At 40.9% G+C, this 25739-nt stretch overlaps 1 protein-coding gene across 4 annotated transcripts in view; it reads left to right on the top strand.

Moving 5' to 3' along the window:
* Window positions 1-25739, top strand: part of dlgap4a (discs, large (Drosophila) homolog-associated protein 4a) — a 75478-nt gene that overhangs the window by 46126 nt on the left and 3613 nt on the right. Inside the window, exons 3-12 of one of the 4 annotated variants that reach the window (XM_056733243.1) lie at window positions 6576-6940; window positions 7035-7898; window positions 8039-8277; window positions 11141-11297; window positions 13078-13282; window positions 21171-21595; window positions 22350-22438; window positions 23214-23599; window positions 24241-24332; window positions 25486-25638. In XM_056733243.1, coding sequence (XP_056589221.1) covers window positions 6647-6940; window positions 7035-7898; window positions 8039-8277; window positions 11141-11297; window positions 13078-13282; window positions 21171-21595; window positions 22350-22438; window positions 23214-23599; window positions 24241-24332; window positions 25486-25638 — 2904 coding nt within the window. In that variant the 5' untranslated portion in view covers window positions 6576-6646. Of the gene's footprint in view, window positions 1-6575; window positions 6941-7031; window positions 7899-8038; window positions 8278-11140; window positions 11298-13077; window positions 13283-21170; window positions 21596-22349; window positions 22439-23213; window positions 23618-24240; window positions 24333-25485; window positions 25639-25739 lie in introns of all 4 variants that reach the window. The other 3 variants (XM_056733241.1, XM_056733242.1, XM_056733240.1) reach the window with 3 other exon arrangements.

The following is a 25739-nucleotide window of genomic DNA, read 5'->3' as shown; positions in this document are numbered from 1 at the left end:
CTAGATTTTCCAAAAAATAAAGAGGGAAGAATTAGGAAAGCGTTAACGTGGAAGCTTCAAACATCTGGAAGAATTACTTCACCTCAAAGTTTTCTCCGCTTTGTTTTCAGTCGGTGTGTGCTGTAGTTCTCCGTTCACATCCAAACACAAAATCGTATGAAGTCGCTTCAGCTCCAGACACGTCGATTGAAGGGTCGACTGAATGTGCTTTTGATTTCAAATTGGTGCAACATTCAAATAATGTTTTTGAAGCCGGCCAGGTGTTCTTATCAGTCATGCAAATGAAAAAACTTGTAATCGTTTTTAAACTATAATGATCAATCCTAAAACCTGTAATGTATTAAATCCATATTTCTATAGAAAAAAACACACAAGTGATAATCGACCTTGTGGGTGGTTGCTTTGGTGTTCTTGGTGTTAACTGATCTCAGTTCAGGTATTTAGAAACTCAAGATAACGCGTAACTAATAACACTGGACTTTTGATTTTCAGTTGACCTGTGTATTTCTGCAGCCGTCAGGTTTGTTCGGAGCAGGATTGTGTCGGACACACCGGACACCTGTGTTTATCTGTGAGAGTGATAGATGTGATGCTGAATGTTGTTTTTGTCCCGTCAAACATTAAAAAAAATCATCCAAACAGTGGGTGTTTCTGGTCAATGATAGACATTTTTGACCTTGTCATTTGAAAATCCATATCCAAACAGAAAATCCAATCGAATATACAGTTTCTACAAAATAAAAGTCATTAAATCCATTAAAAGTCAAGGGAAAGCATAAAAAAGTGTGTTTCTAAACAGCCCCAAAAATGTAAAATGATTATTAAGTGAGTTAAATTATGTTTATTTTGAATTGTAAAAATGCAGAAAGTGTTTTAGAATTTTGCGTAAAACATTATATAAAGTTGCTTTTTTAGGTATTACAGATTTTCCTATAAATCAATGGCAAATAATAATATTCATGGTTGTTTGATAAATAGGAAATATTATTATTAAAAAATAATAATATATAAATGATTGCAGTCATTGAAAAAAACATGTTTTTGTAACACATATTTTCATATATATTGCTTGTCAGTCAGTGATGAAAGGACATTCATGACATTTAGTCTGGGTGTTAAAACACACTAGTGTAACGGTGTAAAGTGTTCAGCAAGCAGAGAAGCTGATAAACTTCTGTTTTTTTCCCTCTCAAAGTCTCAAAGCAGCCATTACTCACACTTCTACACGTCCAGTGCCAAACCACACACACACACACACACACACACATAACTACTGAGTCATCATCCCCGAGAGGACGTGTCACATCTCTATTTTTCCTCCTCTCAGTGTCCTGCAGTGAATGTGCTGGACTTGTGAATGGGAATTCTTTTGCAGTCTGATCTCACAGGAGTTGGTCTGTCGTGTCAGAGATGGTTGCTGGAGACAGAGAAACATGAGAGCCTGACCTCAGAGACCTGTTGACATCACACCATACACTGTGTGGAAGAGCATTGGGTCCAAAAACTGCACCGTACAACATTATAACAAATGCAGTGTCAATATTTCTTCCCTCCCATGTTTTTCACTGGATCAAAAAAAAAATCATGTACACTTTCAAAACGTCACATCAGCGGTAAGCTGATGTCTGAACGCAACTGTAGTAGAGTAGGCGGGGCAAGACCGTGGTTCTAGTCCGGTGAGTAATTGTGAATGAGCGCCAGCGGTGTGCGCACCGGTATCGAATCACGTAGGAGATAGGGAGCATATAAAAGGAATGAGCGACCGGACCGTCGAAGAGAGAGGACCGGGCCCGAACATGTTTTAAGTTTGTATTTGTATTTATGTTTATGTTATTTCGCCGGCGGTCGTCCGTGAGGGGCCGCCGGCTGTTATTATTTATATTAAAACTTTATTTTAAATGTCTGCCGGTTCCCGCCTCCTTCCTTCCATGTCTGAATCTTATTACAGCAACCATAAACCTCGCTCCTTGAGTCTGATTGGTTAAGATGCTTAAATTTAACACTTAAATTTTGCTAAATCAGCTCAAAATAGTTATATATTATATGTTTTCTCATACAAGTGCATTGTTTCCCTTCAAAAGACATTACCCCACTGGATTACTTCAACGATGGATGCTTATGTTTTTGGAGCTTCAACATGGGACCAAGACCTTGGGACCTCTACAGTTTAAAAGGACAGATTCCACTTGTCATTTCAGCCTGACGATCCGAACTTGAGATCCCGGACGACCCAAAGACTCATCACAACCTCTCCATTCAACTGGGCTCATCAACCATTACACCTTCCAGAATGGCCAGAAACCTGGGAGCGGTAATTGATGATCAGCTCAACTTCACAGATCGCGTTGCCAGCACCTGGCGGTCCTGTAGTTTCATCCTCTACAACATTAGGAAAAGAAGACCTTTCCTGTCCGAGCACGCCTTGCTTTTGGTGTGAACCCACCGTTAGACTGTGTAACAGAATAAAAATATGAATAGTATGGGTATGATAAAAAATAATAATAGGGATCAAAATAAAAAAATAGAATCTAAATAAAAATTCTGGATGGAAATAAAAATTAAAAAAAACTTCACATTAACGCATGTGGCAGATGCTTTTATCCGTTTTATGTTTTTTATTGTGCATTCTAATTAATATTAGTTAATAATAATAATAATATGCAGTTGGTTTGTTTTGATTTAAGCCATAATAACTCAAAAACGACTGTAAACTTAAACAACAATACACAATAAAAACATGATTTTTGAAAAACTATAAAAACTAATTTATCTCATTGTGGAACCAAACTCTTCATATATATGTTTAAATGTTTTCTGTTTAGTAATGTGGCTTTCAACAGTCGATGTTTAGGTATGTTGAGTCAATTAAAACAGAAACTGATATCCCGACCTCTGACAACATAGTCCATTCATTCTTGAGGTTGGTCAGTGGATGTTCTCTCTCTCTCTCTCTCTCTCTCTCACTCTCTCCTGATGTCCTCTCTGTGTTCTGCACAAGGGAGCAGTTTGACTCGTGATAAACGACTGGAGCTCTTGCTGTCTAACATCTCGCCGGGAGGTCGCGCTCGGTTCGTGACATTGATTTTCACGTTAAGTGCCTGAAAGTGGGTCACGTTCAGTACAGAGAGGTTTAGAAACCTGCTGGAGGACAGCAGCAGTGAAACAGAGAACATACTTCTTACCTTTTATATTAATGCTGCAGTCTTTCATAGTTAAAAAATCAATGAAACCTGTTGTCTTATACCGTACCCTGACTTTTTAAGAATGATTTATAAGTTGAGCTGTCAAGTCAGTTCAACAATATTGTTTGACATCATTTATAAATAAGATGCAGTTCAATATGTCAAACAGAGATGGCGACAGAGAGGCAAACGGCACAGATTGCAGCTACAAAAGTATATGGACAAATGTATAGTTTGGTGTCTCTTTGTTTTTTCATGGACAGTATATTGCATTATAATGTAATACATTGTTCAAATGACTCCCATAAGTATGCACAATAGTTAATATGCTTCTGTAAGCACCGTTAACATTGTAACCTAGTTACAAAACCGTAGGCAACTTCTCAAGGTCTTCGTGTTTTCAAGATCTGCTGTCAGGCACATTTTAATAAAGGTGGTAAAAAAATCAGCTACTGTCGTTCAGTCCTTTAGTGATAAATTAAATTGCCGTGGAACAGAACGTTCAAAAGCTTCCTCTTTTAAATACCACGACGGAAGTCTTTGAGCACAATTCAAACACAGAACAGATGTGTTTGATGCCTAAGCGGAGCAAAGGAAAGTCATTTTATTCCTGATGAATTTTAACACCGCCTCGTGTGCTGCATGAACACTGCAGTCTTTTGAGTGAATATTAACATCCCGATGAAACGTCGACACGCAAAAGTCACATTCAAGTTGTATGACTTTTATTCTGTATGGATGAGATGTAAAGCAGATTGTCTGAACTTTACATGTGTTGAAGCAGATTTGATCAATTGTGACCAACTTGAAATCCTGAAAACAAGTTTATAAATTTCAACCAACTAAAACTTTTGAATAACTGCTGATGTTACTTGTTGAAAGAAAGAAAGAAAGATTTAGGTGAACTGGTTTAGGAATGAAGCTCAGATTTATTTGATTCACAGTATGAATAGAGAACCGAAATGCAGTAGAAAATTTGAGCATTTTATGGAAGCACATTGAGTCTAAAGCCGTAAACTCTGGGTCGCTATCATCTCTGAGAATTATCTCAACACATTTAACATACTGTCATGTTTAAACATATATCATCCGCTTATGTTAATACTGGCTGATCTAGAAACAGATTAACTCTTCTTCATTAAAATAAGGACTCTTTTCTTTCTAAATCAGTCATTATTTTAAAGGTTTTTTCATGTCTGTCTTCTTTCTGGTTGGTTAAACTCAGCACAGATCTATCACAGGCCCTTTAATGACTTTTTAAACCTGGCGGGTCTATGGGAGGCTTTAATCATCTCCAGAGAGGATAGATGCTTTAAATGACTTGCCGCAGATCCTTCATGTCAGTTACGCACATCATTTGCTCACTGGGCACTACATTTAAATGATCTGAGATTCTAACCATCCTGCTGTATTTTGGGTCTACGGTCAAGTTCATCCATCATTCGTTGTGTCGGCATATGCATTGCTGAAACGGCCACTACTGATCACTATTGGTAACTGCAGGGGAGGGCCGATGGGAGGTACCAGCTCTTCTTGATGGACAGGTGGTGCACATGTCCAGAGACATTGAAAGAGAGAATCGCGCCAACGGAAGTCACATTTGCCCACGCGGCAGCAAGGAGAGCAGGAGAAGGAGCATGCACAGACGTCACTTTCAATATGTGCAGGAGAGAGAGAGAGCATATGGTCACGAAGTTCAGGTGTTGTTTTTTCGCTTTATTTGGGTGATGATTCTTATAGAAATGGTGGATATAATTCTGGATGTGGAGATCGTTTGAAACGATTTAGTTCAGCCATCCCCTCCCCCCCGCACGCGACGTGTGGTTTCAGATAGAACCGTAAAGCTGTATCTATCTTTTATGAATGTGATCAAACTAAATACTCTTCAGATACGAAGTATGCAATACTACTCTATAGGCACTCAAGATTAATATGAGATTGGCAGAAACAGCTTGCGTTACGGGCGCTTCAATTCTTTATGTATTTAATTTTTTTACATCTGTGATTGTGTTTAAAGTTCACCCCAATCGGTCTGTTTTGCTGCAGCTCCATGCATTGCTAGTAACTCCAGGGAACTATTGAGAGGCTCCATGAACCACCATTGCTTTGAAAAAAACTGTTCCGTTGACGCATGTTTGGATGAATGCTTGTAACCAAACAGTTCTAGGCCACCATTGCTACCACAGTAGGAAAAATGACAATGGTGGCCAAAAGTCCCCCAGAACTATTTGCTGTTCCACTTGCATCAAAAATATCTTATTTTGTGTTAACAGAACAAAGACATTTATCAATGGTTACCGAGAACTGATCCTCTGTTGTGGTGGCCTTCAAAGACATTAAAATAAACTATGAACTGAAACTTATTTCACAGGTTATCATTGTCATGAAGTTTATTTAGGTCCAACACCTAAGTTGCATATTTCCTTTTTGCATTATAAAAGGAAACACATCCCACCAGAGACACTCAGGAGCATAGAGTCTGTGGGCACAAATCGACTGTCCAATGACTTATTTCCTCCTACAGAACATGTTATGTTTTCATAATAGCCCGTGGCGCTGCATGAATGCTGTGGAAATGCACATCTGATGTCGACCGGTGCCCAAAGCTCGGGTGCTGATGTCACCGGGTGAGTGCGGCTCCTCCGGAGGCCCGTTCGGAAGGAGCCTCAGCTGCGGGATGAATGTTAACAAGGTTTTCAGAGTCTTTGACGGCGGTGTGACTCATCGCCCGGCCCTATTGAGACCGGCTGCGATGTGCAGTAATGACAGATGAAAATGTTCAGCATGCCAATAGAGCTCTTTGTGACCGGAGCCGCTGATGCGGGTATATCTGATGCTCTTGTGAATGGAGCTGCGCTGTTTGAGTCACAGATGAGAGTGACTCTCTCACATTCAACTGCAGCTGTACGTCTCTCGTGTGTCGACGGGAAAGATGATGTTTGTGGCAGGAACCTGGAGGGTGTGAACAGAACATTGTGATGAAAAGCGGGAAGACATTTGCATGTAGAAACGTAATTTACTGTATGTAGGCTAAAGCAACCTTGACAAATGCTGGATGTGTTATATGCTATTTACCACCATATTGATTTATTTTATTCCATGTCTGCATCTTTTTCGTCTGTTTATTGCTCAGAAGTTGCACTTCATACCTTTGATGAAGTGCTCAATGTAGTCTCCGATGTTTCTCCTGAAAGTGTCAAATGAATGTAGAGTGAAGAGGTCAAATGATCTGGATTTGGGAAAATTTGAGTTCATATTGAGATCTGTAATAATATTGGCTCTTTTTCTCAGGAGAAACATCTGAGATCCAAATTAAACTTCATTCGATGTCATTGATGTCTAGAAGAAATAACCCAGACATTAAAGACATTCCCATCTGTGTGTTTCCTCAAGGGGGCGCCCTCCAGGGCTGTTGTCTCTCTCCAGCTGGGAGCATGTTCTAGACGGGACGCTTTACATCAGACATGAAAGGTTTAGGGGCCAACCGTAGCCGACTTCTGTCAGACACCTGTGACCCCACCGCAGGCCCACAGGAGCCTTTGTGTCCCCTGGCCCCGGACCCTCACGCTACCTACCTCCTGAGCCCCACCATCAACCACTACGGTACTCTGGATCCTCACCTCCATCATTTCCCTGTTTCCCCTCCCACCACCCTACAATCAGACTGCCTGCTGCCCCTGAATAACCAGCTAACCAACAGCAGCACCTTCCCACGGCTCCACTACACCAGTCAGGCAGAGCAGAACGAGTACGCGCAGGTATTTTAACATTTTATAAATGATTAATAAAGAAGCGTTGAGTGTAAACTACATCCGCATGATCTCTAAGTGATTTTGTCATTCATTCCAGCAGGGCTATGTGGCTCAAACAGGCAGTCGTGCCAGCACTCTCACATCCTCCATGTCCATGGGCATGAATCTGGGACTTGGACTGGGCGCCCCCGCCATGATCTCCAGTGGCACGGCAACCATTTCTTCCGCGGCTGCCGCTAAGATGAATCGGATTCCGGGCAACCTCCTCGACCAACTGGAAAGACACCTGCCACTCCAGCGGGACGGTTTCAGTACGCTGCAGTTCCACCGACGCAGCCGCGGCTCCAAGCAGCGCAGCGAGAGTCCCAGTCGCATCCGCAACCTGGTGCAGTCCGTCCAGAAGCTCTTTGCAAAGTCTCAGTCTCTGGAGGTGTCGGCGGTCAAAGGGAGCATGGCCGCAGGTCAGACAGGAGAAGCCGCCAAAACGGCCCGTAAAAGCAAGAGCAAAGACAGGGCTAAGACGGAGGGCACCAAACGGCGACCTCGACCCAACCTCTCAGGGTTCTGGAGCTCAGATGATGCTTTGGAGGACGAGCCCGCCAGTCAGCCTGCCACCGCCGGCCCGTTGGCGGTGGCGTATCGAAACCCATTGAGCATGATGACGCTGGGCAGAGCTGTGTCGGACAGTCAGGCGGCACCCAGACCACATCCACAGGGCTACCACACCATCGCAGCTCACTCCCTCACATCCTCCAAGAGCAGCGGAGATCTCAAGACTCAGCTGGGACCGGTGCCCTCCGGAGGTCGAGGGGAGCACAACACGCTGGTGAAGAGAGCCTCCTGGTCCACGCTGACTCTCAGTCAGGCCAGACAGGTGCTTCAGAAGGGCACGGTCAACGTCAACCGCACACTCCTCAAGTCTAAGTCCTGCCACGGACAAGAAATGACCTGCAACTTCCTACAGGTAACACCAAACAAAGACGGTAGAACGAAAGTGAGATTTCTTGACAGTGTTGCACATACTTGATTTAATTATGACATGTTTGATGTTTAAATTCTTTAAAATTGTCATTTGTTGTGATGTACACTGTGTGTTTGCTGCAGGTGCCGGCAGGCGAGTGGAGTGGGACTCTAGGTAAGGAAGGCGGGACGGGTGAGATCCCGTGCAGGAGGATGCGCAGTGGCAGTTATGTGAAAGCCATGGGAGACACGGAGGAGAGCGAGGACTCAGACGAACCCCCCTCGCCCAAACCTTCACCCAAGACTGCCGCCAGACGACAGAGTTACCTGAAAGCCACACAACAGTCTCTGAGTGAACAACAACCTCCACTGCCGCCACGCAAGTACGTAAAACCACACACACACCAGAACATAACACACACACCTGAAGCACAACATATCACATTTGAACATAACAAACATACATTTGAAAATATACAGAAACTTTTACACCCTCATACAACACACTTGAACTTCTATGATGTTGGAATAAACTGATAAAAGTCATAATATCCTGTCATAGTTTAATAAACATCAATCTAAGCTTGTTTGCTGGTGATTCTTTCTGAAAACAACTTTAAAACCATCAAAGAGACTAGAGACCAGCTCAGACCAGCAAACCAGTTCAGGCCGCTTTGAGGGGTTTCCCCGCAGGAAATCCTAACACAAACCTCTCTCTGCATTTCACAAGACATTCATATTATACATTTTTCAAGTTGTTTTCCAGGTAGTGTGACTGGTTTCCAAAATAAGTGATTTTCTGTACCCTTGACAACTCTTAAAAGTTTTTTTACTACATTATTTTATAAACCAACACGTAAAGTACATTATTAAGTGACTCTTTATTTCATCTTCTCCAAATATCTTAATTAAATCATTCTCATCCAAGGGAGTAACTTTGGTTTCAGAAGTGGGGGGGACACAAAATGGGGGAAAATGTTTTTGATTTGAGTCATATAACAAATTCACAATACCTATGTTATGCGTTGTTTTTGATTGTTTAAATTGCTTAAACCATGAAACCAAAAGGTGTTTTCTTCCTCATAGAAGTCCATTATAAGGAAACATAGCCTACCGAAACAACAACCATGTAAAAACAAACTTCTATTAAATCAAAACCATGTGATTGAATACAATATTTCAGTGATCTACTTTAGAGTGTGCACACCACGCATGAATTGAGACAGCCAGGTTCTCTGTGTCCTGCTCGGTCCTAGTATTTCTCAATGGCAATGACGGCGAGTGGTTAAAAAATCTTTACAATTAAATTTGAAAGTGAGGGGGACATGAACTGGACTTTTAAAAGTGAGGGGGACATGTCCTCTCTGTCCCCAGTGAAAATTCAGCCCCTGCTCTCATCACATTATTGTTATCAGACACATGTTCCGTGTGACCAGCAGATGGCAGCAATGTTTACAGACTGCTTTACTTCCTCTACTGCAACTACAGTACAAAGTACAAATCCCATGAGGCATTGCTCTTGAACATTCTGTAACAAAGTTGATATCACAGATGCCCAATGTCAAAGTAAACCACAAGATCATGTGATGAGCTTAACAATTCTGCATACAATGAAGGCAAGATAAATAAAGCATTACAGAAGTGTTTTGTTATTAAATATGCGGTCAGTCCTGTATAAAGTTGAGGCACAACCTATAAAAAACAAAAACACAGATGGCATTAAATACATTCTTTTTATGTGCAATCGGCCATGTAACGTCCCACCCTTCCTACACGCTCGCCGTGGCAGACAAAGCCCTAGTTCTTTCATGCGGGAGCTGTTTGGTGTGGTCTGGTTTCCTCTGCAGAGCGCCAGCTCAGTGCCACACCTGCACAGGTCAGCTTTTCAGAGCCCCGCCTCCATCCAATCACATGACCCTCCACTCCAGAGTCACTGACCTCCTGATGTTCATTTCATTCATGAGGTGAAACTGTAAAAGTAAAAAAATCATATTATACTCACTGTCATGTTGTTCTATGATGTACATTTTCTGTGGAGCACAACAAATATTATCCAAAGCATCTGAATGAAAAAGCATTTAACAAAGAAAAGAGAAAATACATTCAGAGGGTTATATGTCATTTAACTGATCATATAAATATACATTTAATATACATATACAATAATCATAACAGCAGTCTAACACTTCTGCTTATGTGATATATTTGTGTCAAGAACAGACTGGAAGTCAGAAAAAGTTCATGACAATTTGTGTTTACTATCTGCACAAGTTACATTTCTCTTTTAAGAACGTACCGATATTTTTCTTTGCGCTTCACAGAACGTTCATATATCAACCTTATTTTTTTCTTACCCTTCTTATCATGTTGTTCAAACCCTGATGGATTTCTTTGACCTCAAAACAGATTTCTTTTGTGGTGGTTTTTGTTTAAAGTGGAAGTTTAGTGATCTCAAGCTTAAATGTACACAAATGTATTTTTAATCAAATAAGTGATCAATAAATACATATATTTTAGATTTTTGTTTGCCTACGGGACAGTTGGAAAATGCAAGATGGAGTAACTTAATGCACTTTTGCATCCTTTCGAAGTTTGATAAAGAGATTTTTATCCACTCCCACTGTAAACAAAAAACAACACCTTGAAAACTTGTTTATGTCCCGTAAAGTTTTTGAGGGTTTTAACAACATAAGGGTGAGTTAATAAGGACAACATTTACATTTCTGGCTAAACTACTCCTTAAAATGAAAAGCTCTAATGAAGTTTGAAATAAACAAAATAAAAAGGTAACATTTCTGCCCAGTTTAGATAGACCACAAGATATTCAGAGACACTTTCACCAATGAACTCACTGGCACGTTTCCACTCAATCCAAACTCTGATCTCCTCCACTATGCAAATGGATACACGGCACAAATCCACAACAACCTCACTGAAACACACAGAACACAGGAACACTGACCACTTCAGATGAGCTCATTCTGTGTGCCACTGAAAACAGAAAAGCGCACAGATTTTCCCACAAGAGCAAATACTAGTGTAAATGAATCTTATTGGTCAGACGTCTGTTCCTCTGTCCTGAATCCTGCTCTCGGTCACATGGTTGCTCACTTTGTCTCTGTGAACTAAAAATAAACCAATTGTTAATAACTGCAAATGACATAAAGACTAAATTAGTGTTCAGGGTTCTTTTTAACTTCTCTTGACTCATTTCTCTTCTGTTTGTCGTCTGATCTCGATCATCAGCTGTATGCCGTCTCTATGTGAGGTCTCCACCAATCGGAGTCTGGATAACCTGCACTGTTTGATGACGTCAGGTGAAGCAGGACTGCCGCACTGGGACACGGATCCCAGGTTCAGTCAGGGCTGTGGGACACTGGGTCAAGGGTCCGGCATCAGCCAGGTTAGTGGTGTTTGCAAATATCCCACGATTCATAACAGTGTGTTAAAACTGCACAGATCACTCTAGCAACGCTTACGAAAATGAACCATGGTTTTACTATAGTAAAAGTAAAACGCAGTATTAACTGTCTTTGTGGATTGATTATCATTTCTAGAACCAAGCAAGCATCCACCCAAACCGTTGATGTGTGTTTGTAAATCGCAGAGAAATTCTTAAATGTGTCAGAGATGTTTTGCTGTGGCCTCAGAAACAGAATGTTCCAGATGAAGTGTTGTAAGACATCTCTAAGCTTGTTTAAAGAAACATGGAGGGTGAAAAATGAGTTCAAGGGGAATTTTGTTGGGCGCAGACGTTTCATATGGTGTCTCTCCTCATTTCATGATGAGACATCAGGACTGCTGGAGTGAGACGGGAATGAAATGATGTGGATTTTTAAAGAGGAAAGACAACCAATCTACTTTCTTGGGATTTTGATGAACACTGAGAAAAAAACAAATGGGCTCCAGGAAGACTTGAACTAGTTTAAAGCATTTTCAACAGAGTGTTTTTTTCTGGGAATCGACTTGGGTTGTTTACCCAAATGATCTCTTTAAAGTCAGACGGTTTGATCATTGAACAGAGTTTTAGTGGATCTTTCTGTTTATTTGTTTGCTTTTAATTAGACGGTTTATTCTTCACTAACACATGCAAAACCCATTCTGTTTCCTCCTCGTGGAGAGAGACACCTGCTACCAGAACAAACACAGACTTCTGTCTCTACCTCACCATCTACCGGTTCTGCTGTTAGTTTGAACCGTGATCGCGTTTTAAGAAGGACTTGAGGATTCACATGAAGCTCTTTGGTGGTCTGTTTCCGCACTTTGCCTGTTGGATTGAAGCAGAAAAAGGGGCATATTTCAGGATTAGGACATGCTATAATAATCTGATGTGCTCATGAATCATCGGTTCAGAAAAAAACCACAAAATTATTAGGCCTAGATGTTTGTCCTATTTCAGGCAAGATAATTTATAAATATTAGGGGTGGAATTTATGAAATACCTGGCAACCCAATATTATATTAATATCACAATTATAGTTAGTTTGGTTTGAAAATAAATATATTATTCTGAATTTCTTTATTGTCCGCAGACTTTTACTGAATGGTGGTTATTAAAAAAACTATTCAAATAAAAATCATTTTAACCTAAAATATTCATTCTTGGGGTGAGAATATTAATACAGTACAAGGTCAAGTTTTACAAAACGTATTTCATCCAGCCCTTATAAAAATAGAAACAGCATGAAATATAGACCGAATTAGAAGCATTTAAAAACAATTTTAACATCTTATTTTAAGGGTGTAACAATATGTCGTGGTACGACTTACGGGGCGGGGTCACGATATATATAATAGAGCAGCGGCCATTTTTTTCAATGTGACATGATCGCCTTGATATATAAGTTTGAACATTTTATTAGTTTGTTTGTTTGTTTTATACCGTGATACAATATTGTGAACCCAGTATCGTATAGTTTTGAATCTTGAGCTGAGTGTATTGTTACTTTCGTTTTAGCACCAAAACTGACAGCCAAAGAGATTTTTTTGGTCCTTTGTAGCAATGACTACATGAAAGCCTTAAATCCCAGCTGCTGGAGTTAGAGCTATCAGATCCTCTCTTCCACACGATAATGCCTCAATCCCCACTAAAGCGATATCCGCATCTCACCCCCTCTCAGGTGCTCTTGTGGGCGGGCAGCGGCCATCGCACGGGTCGTCTGAACCTGCACGTGTGTTTTCAGGTGGAGCAGAGTTACCATGCCAGCGCGGCTTACGGTCAGCTGGAGGCCTTGGACCTTCCCAAACCAACCTGCTTTCGGTCTCGCAGCCACAGTTACCTGCGGGCCATCCAGGCCGGATGCTCGCAGGATGATGATACGGGCTCCGCGGACTCAGATGAGACTCCGCCCACAACCATGTCCATCAGTAGCTATACCAACAGCAACAGTGAGTACGGCGTGCTTTTGTAGAGATCATATAAAGCTAACACTGCAAACATGATTATGTGAAACATCATTGTTAATTTAAACAATGGACTGGTTTGGATTCTTTCATATTTAGACACAATCTGATCCATATCAAACATTTATCTTGTGTTCTTCTCTCATGGTTTATGATATTGAATTTTATAGCCCCTAATTGTGTGACATACTAAACCACAGGCAAATCTGTTGAGCAAATCTGGGGACAAAGTTCATCGCCGGTGATATAATGAAATGAGGAGAGTCAAAGGTCTCTGGTCTCTTCAGGTTAACATGATGTCATTATATCGCCTTCGATGATGTCATAACAGTACTAAAGAGCTCAAGGTGAAGTGTGATCTTCTCTCGCTTTCTGCGAGACAGTTGTTCTGGAATCACCATGTGAGGGTACAAATCCAGCCCATGTCCATGACAGCCATCTCATGGACTTCTTAAAGGCACAGTGTACCCCAAAAATCTTGTCATGATTTACGTGGTCTCGTGTTACTTCCGTGGAACACAAAAGGAGAATGTGAAGAATTAGATTACAAAGGACGAAAGAGACATGTTCTTCTGCAAAAACTTGATTGACACGTGTTCAGAATTGTGAAGGGACTGGGTGCTTTTACTGGTTTAGATTCAGTCGACTACTGGAGTCATTAGACTTTTTGACATCTTAAATACTCACCAGATTTGCTATAGCCGGCTGTCTCGCACACACTCACAACATCTGCTGACCTACATTTGGACGGGTGGTGACTTGCTAAAATGAATCCCAGAGCTTAACAGCTGATGGTCTTAGATGAAGCTCAGAGTTTCTCAGTCCATCATGACCCCTCTGGCAAAACTTCAGCCTCAAATTAAACTTCATCTCAGTTGGTTTTTCAACATTCACACATTTAAAAATGATGAAAAACTTTGGAGGATTTACAATTGTGATGACTGTTGAACACGGCTTGTGAAAAAGGTCCATTATTGCCTGTTATATTATCTACTTGATTTATATTGCCTACTATTCAGTGTGATATATCGAACAACATTTCTTGAATTTGTCATTTGGTTGTAAAGACCTCTTTGAGCTCTTTTATTACTTTTGGCTGGGAAATGGGCAAACAATGCAAATGGTATAAATGAATTATTACCAGCATTACCAGCCCACCAGTCACCAGCCCACCTGTGCTCTCAAAAGGCACTCCTTCATCGCTGTTTATGATCAAACAATGTAGAATTTCAATTCCTAACCACATCTGACATGTATGTGGTCTGCAAATGAACTGAATTGTATCTGTCAGTACAAGTGACTCATGACAAACTTCCTTTAACCATAACAGGGTCTTTCCTGTAATCCAGATGCTTTTAGTGACGCAAAAATGAATACAGTATGAGCGTGTTGTACTTCTATTTAAGTAGCAGGTTTTTTAAATGTACACTTGTCAAGTTTTTAATAGTACCTAGAGAGCGAGAATTTAGGATTGCATGAGGGTGTCACTTAATTTTGATATTATTTATTATAATGGGGGGTTTGTTGTAGTCGAACCAACTAATTCAAGCACACAGCATTTTTGAATTCCATTGCTTATGTTAAAGAAATAGTTCAGGAAATTCTTTCATCATTTACTCATTCTCATGAAATTTGAGTTTCTTTCTGATGCAGAATACAAAAGAAGACATTTTGAAGAACATTGGTAGCCAAACAACAAGATTGGCCCCATTTGACTTTCATTGTTTTAATAATACACCACAGGGACATTTCTCAAAATATCTTATTTTTTGTTCCACAGAAGAAACACGCATACTCAAATTTAACTAATGCTAACAATTTTATTTTTCTATGAACTATCCAATTAAGGACAAAGGAAAAGCCATGTGCTCGTTATAATCGTTTTGTAATGAAAATGAAAATGTATTAAACTGACAGTTTTTAAAGCTTTTGAACATCTTTTAAATTGTAAGTTTAATATTAAACTCAGTAAGGACACGTAAAGGCGTGTAAAATGTAAGAATAAGAGACAGATCTTGTTCTTTTTCCCTCTTTACCGTGACATTACATTTTGCGCTATAGTATCTCATCTCTTTGAGAAAAAAAACGTGCTTTTAAAACGCTCCTCCCCGTCCTGGTGGCCGTGCGCGATCACGTGACGGGAGCGCTCTCGCGAAGCCTCCCGTCCGCGAGCGGCGACTCTATTATGACGCAACGCGCCGAGATCAAACGCGCATCCCTTCGGCCAATGAGAGCGCAGCGCGTGAACGCATCGAACGCCCTTCTCTCCAATCCCGCGCTTTGAAAGAATAGCTGGATCGCTCGCGTGTATTTTTTCCTCCCTCGACTCTTCATCGAGACGTGGATGGCGGGACCCGTTGAACGGAAGGATATTACAGCGCGTGGAAGAAACGACACAAAGATCTGAAGTAAAAGAACCGGCGGATCGTTTCCTTTATTCTCGCGCGACGGTATGGAGAGAATAGATCGACGTTGATCACCCCACGCACGGAGGAAAAGGTGTGCGTGCATTTCTTTACGTTAAATGTCCGCCGTAAGCGCGTGAACGCGGAGAGGACACGCGCCAGGGATAGAAAGAGCGAACGCACGCGCAGCGTCTCGAGACGGGTCCCATGTGCGGTTTTGGAGGAAGTCATGACAAAGACATCCGATCGTTGCGAATCTAAGCCTCAAAAATACGCTGTATCGATGCGTTTAGTGTTTGTTTTAGTGATGTGTTTATTGCATTAGCCGGTTAGCTCTCGTTAGCCTGCATGCTGGCTAGTGGAGGTGTGTTCATAATGATGCGTGACTCAACCATCCACCCAAACATCACATTCTAACCGGGCTGTGCATGCGCTTTTTCACGCACACTGTCATGTGAACGCTGGTTTAACTTCGGTGATATCGTGCATTTTGACGTGGAGATGACACGTGATCACGTGTTAAAACCAGCTTATGTGCAGTTTTGATTGAGGCTGCAACGTATTTGCAATGCAAAGTTGAGGAGAGATAACACGACAACTACCCATTGTGTGTTGTGTTGTTGTGTTGTGATGTAAGTTAAGCATGTAGGGTTTTAACCGATTGACTCATGGTTCTGAAGCAGACCTGAACAATCGTCTCTTTTCAGCTTTTATTTATAAGCTGTTATTTATATAAATGTGCACACAGAAAAAAATGTTAAGTGTAGGGTGTACGTGTATACTTACTAAACTTGTAATTGTCTCCACGCATGCTTGACCAGAGCGATTTGTGTATGGAGTCTGGTTTGTCCTACATTTGGCAAGTTGCTCTCCTCTTAGTAAACACTTGCTGTGCACTTAATCTTAAAACTTGTCCTAATAAGGATTAAAAGTCTGAATGTGAAGCGGTTGGGCTGTCTCTGTTGTGTGTCTGTGTGTAGTCTAGTCTGTAGGTCATATGTGCGTTAATGAGTTATTTGGACCAACTTTGAATTTTTTAGTTAGTTGTGACACAACCGCAGCTTTTTGTCATTCAGAGGTCACAGTTTCGGCTCAATATCATTTAACAGGACAGTTCGTCCAAAATTAAAAGTTCTTTATTTACTCACCCTCAAGATGATCCAAATGTGTATGTTGAATGAATGCCTGTAACCAAACTGTTCCACCAGTAGAAAAAGTTTATTTTTTCTTTTGAACACAAAAGAAGATATTTTGAAGAATGTTGGAGTTCTGGGGCACTTTTGAGAACCATTGTCACTTTTCCCACAACTGTTGTCAATGGGGTGCATGAACTATTTGGTTACAAGCATTCGTCCAAATATCTCTCTGTGTTCATCAAGACATTTATACAGAACTCGAAGGTGAGTGAATGAAGACAGAATGTTTATTTTTGGGTGAACTGTTCCTTTAAGACTAGAAAGTTTCTCCCTATGATATTGTTCGGCCTGATCTTTTTCACTACTTTTACGCATTACACGCTCCACATTTCTATTGTTATTGTCCTAACAGAACCTGCTACTTATTTTCCTCTTTTAAAAGATAGATCATCCCTCCTCCCAAATCTATTATCATCTTTTTAAGCTTATTATTGTCATTCAAACTTGCATGTGATTTGTTCTTCTGTAAAAAACAAAAGAAGATTTTTTCTTCCATTGAGTCCATACAATGGAAGTCAGTTGGGTCCAATGTTTTTTTGAGTTCCAACGTTCTTCAAAATATCTTTTGTGCTCTGCAGAAGAAAAAAAGTTTTTCTCCCCTCCCAGAAATGTGAGTGAAAAGTCTTTGTGAGTTTGGTGGCTCTTTGGTGCCTGTGCTCTTTGTGTTCAATAAAAGGCCATTGCCGCTTTGGCAGGGGCCCCGGGGCAGAGACCGGCTCTAATGCCTTTAATCTGGATCTGAGCCTCCCCGCTGAGAGAACTGTGTCATAAACTCACTATCACCCTCACTACAGGAGTCACACGTGTGCTGACGCCAGCATATCTGAAGTAAGATCAACCCAAAAGTCCCATTTGTCCAGAAATCATGGTGCTTTAAGCTATGACAGGTCAGCTGTGTTGTGGAAATTAAACGAGACGTGTCATGTTTCCTGAGAAGATTGTGATTGGGTTATTGGCAAGCTCACACTACGTGATTTCTGGCTGGATTTTGCTCTCGTGGACAGATTTCCAAGGTCTGTGACAACCTCCGGGTCGCGACCAAATCGGTGCTCGTTTCGGTTGCCGAGGCTCCTTAAGTATAAGCAGGTTTGCAACGTGTTCTTGACCTGTCTGGAGCTATCCCAGACTTGACTATGTTTTCAAACCTGTTTCATATTATCGCAAATTAATCTTGTGTGTGACACCAATCACAGCTCCGAAGTCTTTAAGGTTGGGTGTTGTCTACCAAATTGGCAATTGGGATGATGCCTACAGTGAAGCATCGTGATGGACGATGTCATCGACTATCGGCTCAACCCTAGAAGCAACAAAGCTGTATTATGGAATATAGACCACACTTCAATAACACTCAAGCTCCATTCCAGTTTAAACTATCAGACGCACCACTATCAAACTAGCGAAGATATTGCTCTCCGAAGGGGACACCTCCACACAAAACATGGCTCCCAATAAAGAGAAACTTGCGTTGTTTTTATTCCTCCTTTTTCAAAGTGATTTTTTACACATCGAGAATTTAACTCTTCGGAGGGAGTAGGGCATCAGGATGATCGCTTCTGAATGGATTGCATGGCATAAGTGTTCACGATGTGAGAGGTGTTTTCGCTGTTGGTCCTTGACCGAAGTGTAGTTGTGTTGTGTGCGTGCTGCTACAACAAGGTGAAGGATGACGAGAAACATTGTTGTGTTGTTTAAGCGCCATAGCAATTCAAGAAGTGGTTAAAAGTGTCAGCTCAGCTTAACACAGCGCTGTGCTTTGAGCTTCGCTCTAGAGTTCTTAAATGATCTGCCGCCACATCCCAGAGAAGTTGAGTTAAAGTTGGTCATTCAGTAGCTGTCGGCTTAAATAATAGCAGGTGCCTATTTGTTACTGTTAGTGTGGTCCCTTTGATTTTTGTCAACAAAACTGCTTTGTCAAGTGGATTCATCAAAAGGTGGTCCAATATTTCTTACGCTCATTTAATGCTTTATATATTGATTACCTTAAAGCTGTCCAGTATTCTACCATTTTAGATTTTAATGCTATTCCTGTTCTGTTTTCACTCTTTTTTTATCCTGTTAGTCTTACTCTCCGCATCAACTTCACCTCATGTGTTGATCTATTTAAAAAACTCTGTGTCTTTTCTCTACATTGATGTGCCATTTCAAAGAGGTGGAAAGTAAATAGACATCTGACGCAAATGATGGATGTCTTTTTTACTTTTGCAGTAACGGTATGCGAGCATATTCAGGCATTTCAGACCTTTGGAAAATGCTTGTTAATGCTGGTGTGAACAAAGAGCAGTGCTTGAATTGAAGGGGGCTGGGGGGGATCTGGAACCCCATAAGGCATTAGGGACCCCCTATAAAAGGGAAAAGTAGACCTGGGGGGTCCTTAATAAGGCAAATCTAAATCATGGCAGATAAGATGCTGTCAGTATTGTGAATTCATTATTTATAAGTGTATTTAGGCGATTTGTCGTGTCCCCCCCCTCCGTACAACATTATTCAGTTTGAGCACTGATGAAAAGTGCTTCATCATGTTGAAATGTTAGCTGGATGAGTGTAGACGTAGCCTCAGGCCTGAGAATTTGAATTGTGCAACTTCAGATGAAGTGTTGTCAAGCAAACAGACGTATGGCTTTAAAACATGGCTACAAGATACATCAGTCAAAAGGTCTGTGGGTGGGATCTCTTGACCACTCAAAATGTCTTGAGAAAGTTCTAAGATGAGCTTTGTAGTTCTGTCACACATTCATTTGTATATCTCAAGATGTTTTATTATGGCTCTTTTCTTTCATAGTATCTTCCATTTAAGTGAATCTCGGTTGGCCATCAGACTGCTGTGTGGCAGCTGTCCTTGCATCACATGGCGAGCATTAAAACACCACGCTGACAATGCCAACAGCCTGTTCGAGAGACAGAACAGATGTATTCAATATTGTCTGTGAGCTGTCAGTCGCTGTGTTGAACCGGCCATACAGCAAACCCAACACAGAGGATATTTGTTTACGAACACTTCTGCCTCTTTAGGCCTCGTTCCTTCAGCAATGCGTTTTGCAGTTATTAAACAAATAATGGTGATATTTGCTCATTGCTAAAGGGTTGACTACAAATATCTTTATTTATTTATTTTTTTCACTGTCCATCGACAACAATTTTTTCTCGGCGGCAGGGTTAATGAGTTCATAACTGAACTAAACATAGTGACAATATAAGTTTGCAGATTTTTGACCTGCTTTGTATAGTTTTAATGTCTAGTACATTTGTTATAAGTCAACAATGTTAACTCTTTTCCCGTGTTACCTGGACTGAGAAAATGTGTCTTCCAACAAACCCGTACAGCATTAAGTATTTTTACTGAATAACATCTTAAATTATCTGTACTTTGTGTTTACTTTGCAAAAGTTCTCTTCACTTAATACTTCATTACGTTATTAAGAAAACATCAAATGATTCACGCATATATTTTTTTAACCTTTAATACTTAAGCACATTAGAGATCTACTTTCTTTTAGTCATGTAAAATATTTGATTAAAAACATTTGAATAAAGATTATTACCCTACTCAGTTTTTAAAGTACTTAAAGTGTTTAAAGGTTAAAAAGTACGACATGTATATATAAAATGAAATGTTAATGTGAATAGTCAAAAATTCTAAGTATAATGTAAATAAAGTAGATTTTTCTGAAGTTAAAACACTTTGGTAATGGACAGATATTTATTTTTAAATGTGAGTGAAAATATTATTGTTCACCTGTGCTTTCAAACTGTTTTGTTGGCAAATAAACGCATTTCTCTCTAAAGGTAACACAGACAAACGTTTAACTATACAAATGGAATCATACAAAACATCATCTTGTATAACGATACAATACAGGTTTTTATACAATCAGACAGTTTTATGGGATTCAACTTCATTCATATTAATGTAAATACAATTTTTGAATCTTATTTGTGCACAGACAAGCGTTATTCTCATTGTTGAGGAAAATCTCGAGTCGCATCAGCAGATTTTTTTCTTCGGTGGGTGCAGCTCGACGCATTCCTGATGCACGACAGGAATGTTGTCGTGATTTGAGTATGTAAATGCCTGTCTTTGTCTCATGTCTTCCTGTTTCTCCACTGCAGAGGCTGCTGGGATACCGTCTGACATTCTGAAGAGAGTTTCTGAAATGTTTGTGGGTTGTATGTGAAATGAGCTAGCGTTCGAGATATTCAATCTGTTACACAACTACATTTAGTCTTGACATTTTCACTCTCTAAATTTCTTCTCATTTCTCTCCATCATCTCAGAGTCCTCGTGTACAGCTGTGTGTAAGAAGACTCCTCCCCCTATACCTCCCCGCATCACCTCCAAACCCTTCATCGCCGTCACGCTCCAGAGCAGCACCGAATCCGCCCAGGACACCTACCTGGACAGCCAGGAACAGCGCAGCGAGGTCAACAGCCAATCAGGACGCAGCAATTCTTCGGACAGCCTCGCCAGCTCGCGGACAGGAAGTCTTGTTAAGAGCGCCAAGCGGCCGCCAATCCTGCCCCCCATACCCGCTCCACGGGAACCCGTACCTCTGCCAAGTGCGAGGGTGACCACCCCGCCCCCTTCCATCGTTCCGCCCTCTCCCGCCCCAGCTGCCAGAAATGAGCCTGCGAGTTTGACGGTGACCCCCGACGCACCGAAAGCTGAGCCCAGGAGAAAACTCTCGTCTATTGGTATTCAGGTGTGTATGTGGGTCTTTTGTTTATAAAACTTCCAAATGCATATCGCAGTGGTTTGCAATAACTTAATATTAAATCAAAGTTCCCCTCAGTGTTCATCGACAGGAAAAAATGGCCTCTCTGTTATTGTTATTTTTGTAATTTCATGTCGAAGTCTTGATATTTATAGTTATAATAGTTTTTGTGTTTTTATGTTAGTACAGAATCTGTTTTGTTCTTGCACTATAGTTTAGTGTGAAGTAGAAAGGAACATGCATTGTGAACTCTTGTTTTACTACCATCATGATAATCTATAAAGATATTTCACCCTGAAATGCAAATTCAGTGATCTTTTACTCTTCCTCGCGTCATTTCATACTTCTCTCTGTTTGCATAAACAAGGAGATTAAAGGCGTGATGTATTCCGTAAATTATTAGGTCATTACTTTTAGTCACCATGTCCATATTCAGACTTGGCGAGTTGAAAGCGGATAACTTCTACTTTACCGTTATTGACACCACACACCTGACGGTTCTTCTTTGTTTCATGTAATAACAAATAACTGATGAATTTGGGCCATTTGAGGGCAATTTAACCAGCAGAATTCTCATTTTTGGTTGACATCTGTCTTTACATCTGAGGTGTGGTTTGGCCTGTTAATGACTAACTGTGAGAGAAACCATGTTCAAGTATTTATCCATGTACTTCATTTGCATAAGCATACTGCTTTATCAATTTAAACAAATGCTTTTGTCATATTTCCTGCTTGGTCTCAGGTGGATTGTGTTCAGCCGATTCTGAAAGAGGAACAAACTCCCACCACCAGATTTCAGTCCATCGGTGTTCAGGTTGAAGACGGCAGGCCGTGAGTTTTGCTTCTGTACTTACAGGAAAAGGCCAAAGTTCTTCATGCCTGCCTGACCGCCTTCTTTTAATGATTAGGACACGTGTAATCAACAGGCTCTCTATGTGTGTGTCCGTGTGTGTGTGACACACACACACACACACTCACACACACACTGAGATTGAGGAAAGAAGATTGTGTCCGAATCTCCCACTCACTTTGTTCCTGGCGCTCCTCATCACAGTCTATTTTCATATTTTCTCTGACTCATTTACATATCTCTCTCTTTAAAGTATCCTGTCTCCCACACACCAGCTGTCTCTCTCTCTCTTTCTCGCTCTCTGTCTCTGTTCTGTGTTCTCCTCTCTGCACAAAATATGCAGAAAATGTGTCTCTTTTGAAATAGAAAATATATAACGATGCTGTTTATTAATTGTATTATTAATAAATATGACTGCATCAAAAGAAAACACGTAAGGTTCTTTTATTACATGATGTGAAATTTCTACATTTGGTCATATTTGCGTAGATAAAAAACTACTCTGGTTTTTATTGCTATAATAATAATGTCATCCTCTTATTTATCACTATATAGCATTTTATACAATTCTATAATGTAATGCTTTGTATTTGTGGTGTATTTAGAGTTTGACCAAATAAAATATATATTTTTAAATTCTTAAAAAAAATATTTAAAGTTTAATATATTGTCATTATTGCTCAACCGACAGATTGATTGTTTATTGCTCATGTTGATCTGGAACTTCAGGTAGTGTCTGTGTCTGTGTGTGTCTAGACTCAGTCGCTTCACTAGCATGGCGTCTAGACAGGAGACTGCGGATGCCGAAGCTCAGGACCAATCTGACGGTTACCCTTCACAGAACAAGACGCGCAACCAATCGTTAGACGGCAAACCCTCGAGACCGGACGTGCGCTGCGGTTTTGCCTCGCTGCAGGAAAAGCTGGACCCAGCGCTGGATCCGTCCTCGCTGCCCCCGCCCGACCCCTCACTGCAGGCCGGTACGGGCAGTGTAAATGGAGCGGCGGACCAGTCCGGGGGCGTGGCCTGCCTCAGGGACGGACGCTGGTTCCAGAAGCTTCTACAGGCTGAGACGGACCGCATGGAGGCCTGGTGTCAACAGATGGACCAAGAGACCAAAGACAAAGAACTGTCCGAAGAGGGTGAATTATTCTTTTATAGTGAGCAACATGACATCCGATGCAAACCACAAGCTATTTATACAAAACAAGAACAGAATACGCAAATGATTTGTATGTCTGTTTCGACACAATCACAACCTGTGAATGAACCCAAGGCTTTCTACCACCAGAAGCTGAAGGACTTTAGATTTAAGATGAAGTTTTTATACTCCTGCTAGCCCTTATGTGCACCCGTAGCCGTATGTTTTCATTATATAAGCAATTAGGAATGACATATGTTGGAGAAACAGATGAAGTGTGTGTCCAGGTTCATATCTGGCGGTGAGGCGCCTCAGACACAGGATCTGAATTCACATATATTCCCAGAAGGCTCATGAATTAAAGATAAGACGTGCAGTCTCATTTAACGCCTTTAATCACAAACGGCTTGTGGTTGTCGCTAATTTTGGCTCTTCGAGCCTGTGATTAAAGTCATTAGGATTGAACCTGGCAGCAGTGAAGGGGGGAGGCGAGACGACTGATAATGAAAGTGTGTATTTCTCCCTCCTTCATGACAGGCTCTGTCAAACATAACAAATCAATGCTGTTTGCAAAGCTGGAGTTTGTGATGCGTGACGGCAAACTGACTTTTAAAATCTCTCTCTGTGTGTGTGTGTGTTTAGTCTTGGGAAAGGTTCGCAGTGCGGTGGGCAGTGCTCAGCTCCTGATGTCAAAGAAGTTCAAGCAGTTTCAGGGTCTTTGTGAGCAGAATCTGGTGAGCATGAATCCGTCTCCCGACTCATAAAATCTATGTTTTTATTTTTGTTCACCAAAAACAAGACCACTTTAAACCCAGACCATATGGATGGAGAAAATACCAACATAGATTTGAGTAGTTTAGGGAGTGGTGGAGGGGTGTGATGGTTCAGTTTGCGGGTGCTACGCAGAAGCTTTTTGGGGTTACATAACTTCTTAAATTCCGACAATTGACTTGTGTTCTGTGGTTATTGGGTGCTTTGTTTAACAAACAGAATTAGCGAATACCATATTCTCTGTTACGCTGTAGTTTGTCTTTTTTGTCTTGAGTCATTTTGTCCACTAAATACTACTTTTTCCTGGCATTATATGCAAATATTGTAAACAAATATGCCCTTCAGCAATTTTTTGTTGTAAGACCCCTTTTGTGTTGGACTTATAATAAAGACTTATAATCTTAAACTTAGAATTGTAATTGAACCAAAAACATAATCAGTATTAAATAAAGGAACGCCAACTGTTTTCGTTGGTGGTCTTATTTTTATATTTGATTGCATACAATAAAAAATAATTTTCTGTATTTCATAAAATGCCAAAATCCGTGGCCCCCCTCGATCCATCTCGGGGTTTGAGAACCACTGCCCTACATACATCACTTTTGCCGACTATTGTTTGAGTTTTTAGTTTACTGCCCTCTAGAGGCACTTTGTCTGCACAGCAGTCTGAATGAAAATGATTTTACGAACCCATTTTACGAATTTTACTATTCTTTGTAGAAAATCATCAGTATTGGTCCTTCATCATATAGCTTTGTTTTCGGGTTGTTGTGTCACGACAACATTCCCACAGATGAAGAGAGGAAAACTCTTGTGTATTGTGTTTCTTGCTGTCAGCTGTTTCCTGCAGGAAATCAGATTCTATTTCAGATATTTTCTGGTTGCGTGAGTTAAACTGGAGCAGCTGACCTCAAGGGAACTCAGATTTTTATAAATTATGTTTTATTTGTTTTTATGCATCCATCGGTATGTGTTTTCATCAGTTAAATCTGACTCCTTGGTCGCTGTCTACGCTCTTCCCATTAAGCTCCAGGAGTTATCTTGAGTGATGTATCACAGGGGACTTGTGTCTGTTTACGCCATTTATTTATTCTTTTTTTTCTGTGTGCGCCCAAGGATGCAACCGCTCAGCCGCGGCCCACCGCTCAGGATCTGGCCGGCTTCTGGGATCTACTGCAGCTGTCCATAGAGGACATCAGCATGAAGTTCGATGAGCTCCACCTCCTCAGGTCCAACGACTGGAAGATATCCGAGATCCAGGACAAAAAGGTCCAGCCGACACACCAACATCTCACCGCTTTCTCTCCAGAATTGTATTAACCACGATGAAATGTATAATGAATTTAATAACCTTACTTGATTACATTATT

Source organism: Triplophysa dalaica, chromosome 20 (genome assembly GCF_015846415.1).
Source record: "Triplophysa dalaica isolate WHDGS20190420 chromosome 20, ASM1584641v1, whole genome shotgun sequence".
NCBI lineage: Eukaryota > Metazoa > Chordata > Actinopteri > Cypriniformes > Nemacheilidae > Triplophysa > Triplophysa dalaica.
This window is presented reverse-complemented; position numbering and strand designations above follow the sequence as displayed.